The 4,243-nt window shown below is 36.6% G+C and overlaps 1 protein-coding gene and 5 non-coding genes across 6 annotated transcripts in view; 3 read left to right on the top strand and 3 right to left on the bottom strand.

Moving 5' to 3' along the window:
- Positions 1-656: 656 nt before the first annotated feature.
- CBG07770 overlaps positions 657-4,243 on the bottom strand; it is a gene marked incomplete at both ends in the record, with an annotated part of 5,428 nt that continues 1,841 nt past the window's right edge. The window contains 3 exons of the mRNA XM_002645940.1: positions 657-887; positions 1,090-1,259; positions 1,303-1,435. Of these exons, the coding sequence (XP_002645986.1) occupies positions 657-887; positions 1,090-1,259; positions 1,303-1,435 (534 nt within the window). The remainder of the gene's footprint in view (positions 888-1,089; positions 1,260-1,302; positions 1,436-4,243) is intronic.
- CBG28243 lies at positions 2,392-2,463 on the top strand. The gene has a single exon. It is a non-coding gene (tRNA).
- On the bottom strand, positions 2,886-2,957 carry CBG28785. The gene has a single exon. It is a non-coding gene (tRNA).
- Positions 3,120-3,190, top strand: CBG28645. The gene has a single exon. It is a non-coding gene (tRNA).
- Positions 3,626-3,697, bottom strand: CBG29042. Its single transcript has one exon. It is a non-coding gene (tRNA).
- On the top strand, positions 3,887-3,958 carry CBG29093. The gene has a single exon. It is a non-coding gene (tRNA).

The raw sequence follows: 4,243 nt of genomic DNA, 5'->3' as shown, positions 1-4,243 counted from the left end.
ACAACTTTTCGAAAGTTTTATTTTTCGAATGTGCCAAAATATTTATAATGGCACAAATATTAATCCGAATGCATACAACCATCCGAAAAAGTCAATTTAATTGAATTTTTAGCAAAAAATCAAACTTCATTAAGCCAAGGATGAAACTTTTTTTCTAATTACGACTTTAAAACAGTCTTTGTCAACAGTATCGGCCTCTAGTGTGGATTTTCATTCACTAAGAAGAAAAACCATCTTGAAAAATGATGATTCGCGCTAAAATTTCAAAATTTTCAAAAAGCGGGCCGGCCATGTGTAATTTTTTCCGGCCCGGCTCGGCCCGCTTTTAGAAAAATCTCAGCCCGGCCATGGCCCTACACGGCACGGCCGGGCCCGCGGGCCGGCCATCTTTTCCACAAGTATGGTTCAGTGTGTGTTTAAACTACAATTGTTAGACCGGACCCTTTTTTTTCTAAATAAAATTAAGAATTGGTGTACGATTATGATGTGAAAACTAAACTGGAACACACTATTCAAAATAAAAGAAAAAATGATTATTTGATGATTTGTGTTTTTTTTTTTGAATTTTTTAAATTGAAGACGAAACCGATTTTCGAGTTTTGGATCGTGTCTTGGAGAGTTTGACATAAGCTAAGCTGGAAACAATTGGAGATATTTCAATTGATAATTAGGACAGTTGGGCTTGAGGTCACTTTCTTTGGTTGGTTAACAGTGGCCAAAGTGATCGGAACATCACTTGGGACTTTCAAACGCAGGAAGCGACGGATCATTCGACGAGAAAGTGGAGTGTGAAGATAGTAGATGAAATAGTTCATAAGTGCGATGGACTCCATACGAAAATAGAAATAGCCATCACGAAATCCTTCTGGGAACCATTGGTACGCATTCTGAATAACTATTCTCATAATAAGTGAATAGAGCGTTGTCTATTTTGTGTTTTGTATGTCATGTTAGTTTCCCAGAGGAAAAATCCGTCAGACCTAATATGGCCGGCCATAAAAATTTTGGGTATGGCAGGTCGCATCACAGTTTGAAAACTGTCTAGCGCTAGTAACAATATAGATTTTTCAATGGAAAAATTGAACTTACCGGGAAGATTCTGGTAATCAATGCTCCTAGCTCATAGATCGACAAGAAGATAGCAACCGAAAACGTTTGACGCATCATTGTAAAATCTTTTTTGTTTTTTTGTTGTGATGAGATGCTTGTACTTGAGGTCGATGTGTTTGACAATGTGATGGGCTGCACTTGGGAGCGGACTGCAATTTTATTTTTAAAATTCTGAATCAACAATACACTTACAGTTGTAATACCAGTTTTTGATTCTTTCATAGGTCTTTTGGCGTTTAAAACGGACGTGGAAGACAATGCCCATGTTAATTACCATGCACGACAACGGGATCACAATGGCGTATGTGTTTTGGAACGCGGTGATCTGTAACCGGCAATTTTTAAAAACTTCCTTTAGAAAGAACACCACAGCTCACACAGAAGACCTCAACAAACTTTTCATTTTTCTTAAATTATTTTCGGGACCAAACCAATTTCATCAAAACCCAATTTACCTAGCATACCTACTTGCGAGGTATGTTTTATAAGTAGCAACTCTGAATTAATGTGAATTTGTTTTCTTTACAAAACTCCAATTTTCAATGAGCTTTCTCAGGTTTTGTTTCTAGATCAACACTTATTTTAGATCAACGCTTTTTTCGAAGAAAATGTAAAATTTTTAAGTTTCAAAAATCAGAAACTTTTCCACCCGAAAATCTATTTTTTCTAACCATGTGTGGTATGATTTTCAAAAAACAAACTCATTCGTTGAGTCTAGACTAGTCTTTCAAATCTAAGAATGTATTATTTTCTATTTCTCAATCAAATTCAGACATGGCGTCTCAACCAAGTCTAATTTCTTCAAAAAGTAAGCTTGGAACAGACAAAGCCCTTGCTAATGTCACAACCACACCACGTTCTGGATCGAGTTAAATATTTAAAGATTATCTTACTCTTTTAGATGTTTGGTTTTCTCGGATTTGTTTTTAAATTCCTTTAAATTCTTTTTTTTGACATTAATCTAATTTTTTACCCCACACATTAAAATTTTTTTCTGAAAATACAAACTTTCTCATAAATATTGAATTTGCTTAAAAATTGAAAAATTTTAATTCTGGATCGGCACATAGAATTTCCTACTTTCGGTATTTTTTTGCGCATCCAATGAGTTATTCAACTTCTCTCTATATTTTTTTTATTTTGTAATACATATTACGAAATAACAATTAGCGGCAGGCAATGTTTTCCATTTCTCTTTCGCCTTTCCTTGTTTGGCTAGCTTCTGCGTCGTAGGGGGAAATGAGAAAAAGAAATACCAGCTGATGATACAAAGCCGAACATGGCCGAATGGTCTAGTGGTATGATTCTCGCTTTGGGTGCGAGAGGTCCCGGGTTCAATCCCCGGTTCGGCCATACTTTTTTCTAGTTCACATTTTAGGTCCCTTGCTTTTTAAAGTGGATTATCAGAAGAGCTTGAACTTTATTTTTCGAAAAATGTCCTTGTCCCGTTTCTTTCTTCATGTTGAAATCAGTTTCCGGGTTTGGCTTTTTTTTTTCAAAAAAAAAAAACATCCCATTAAATGCCGCTTTACAATGTGGAATAAGAACAAAGCGCAAACTTAATCACAGACAAATAACCCATTATCTCCATACTTTTCTAGAAAACTTTCCAGAAGACGACTGATTAATTTTTTTTTTGTAAAAGTTGATTAAATTTCTGAAAAAAAAGCATAATCCGATGACAGTTCAAAGCACAAGTCACAAAATTCAGAAGATCATACAGGCAAGGATACTGTAATTCCAAAAAACAAGATTTGGAAATTAAAAAAAATAATGGGCCGAACCGGGGATTGAACCCGGGACCTCTCGCACCCAAAGCGAGAATCATACCACTAGACCATTCGGCCACATTTGGAATCGAAAAGCTTTCTGGACAAAACATCAGCGGCAATTTGAGTGTTTTCTCCGCAAAATGTCAGGATAACAGACAAACATTGAACTTCACGACCGGTTTCTGTCGAGGAGGAAATGACGTTTCAAATTCGAAAGAAATTTGAAAGCTTCATTGTGGCCGAATGGTCTAGTGGTATGATTCTCGCTTTGGGTGCGAGAGGTCCGGGTTCAATCCCCGGTTCGGCCCATTCCCTTTTTGCATTTCTTGTCTTGATTTCTAAAACTACAGTATCCGTTTTGAAAAACTGAAAAAAATAATGTGTTCCAAACGAAAGACCAGAATAGCAAAAATGTTAATTGATATCAGAATGATACAAACGTTTGAATTCTCCGTATATTATTATTCCAGATTTTTTCCAAAAAGTTTTTAGACATGTTTTATAGTGTAAGATTAGAACACATTCGGTTTTTGAAATAGATGTGTAATAATTTTAGTTATTGATCCAACTTTTTTAGAATCATCTCACTTCAGTTTAGGCTGAAAACAGTCAGGAAATGTGAATATTTTTTTAATTTGAGCAACCACTGTCAATTTATATGGAGCGTGTGTTTTTGAAAAAAAAAATTACACAAGACCTAGTTCTGTGTATTTTGAAGGCAATTCAAAGTCTCAAAAAGGAATGGGCCGAACCGGGGATTGAACCCGGGACCTCTCGCACCCAAAGCGAGAATCATACCACTAGACCATTCGGCCACATTTGGAATTGAAAAGCTTTCTGAACGAAACAGCTGTGACTTTTGGCGGCGAAACGTAAGGATGACAGCCTCATCATACAAAGGAATGACACGGGTCGCGATGTTGACACTTGATTGTCATCCTGACATTGCGCCGAGGAAATTCACAGCTGATGTTTTGTTCAGGAAGCATTTCAATTCCAAATGTGGCCGAATGGTCTAGTGGTATGATTCTCGCTTTGGGTGCGAGAGGTCCCGGGTTCAATCCCCGGTTCGGCCCATTTCTTTTTTCATTTTCGATAGTTTGATGATTTCTCAAAACCTTTTCAGGCTCAAAAATGTTTATCTTTTCAAAAATGTTCTCAAAAATGTTTTTTTGTTATTGATTTCGGCTTCATTTCTTTCACTTGCCACACGTTTTCTGCTAAATTTTGAGTTCAAATCTCCTGTAGACGTCGGGAAAATGAAATTTATGCGACCTAGAAAATTCGTCAAAAAATTTGGAACGCTTCACGAATTTGCGTGTCATCCTTGCGCAGGGGCCATGCTAATCTTCTCTGTATTG

The sequence above is a fragment of the Caenorhabditis briggsae genome, assembly GCF_000004555.2.
Source record: "Caenorhabditis briggsae complete genome, chrX, whole genome shotgun sequence".
Classification (NCBI taxonomy): Eukaryota; Metazoa; Nematoda; class Chromadorea; order Rhabditida; family Rhabditidae; genus Caenorhabditis; species Caenorhabditis briggsae.
Note: the sequence above shows the minus strand (reverse complement) of the source record. Positions and strands in the feature narration are given on the sequence as shown.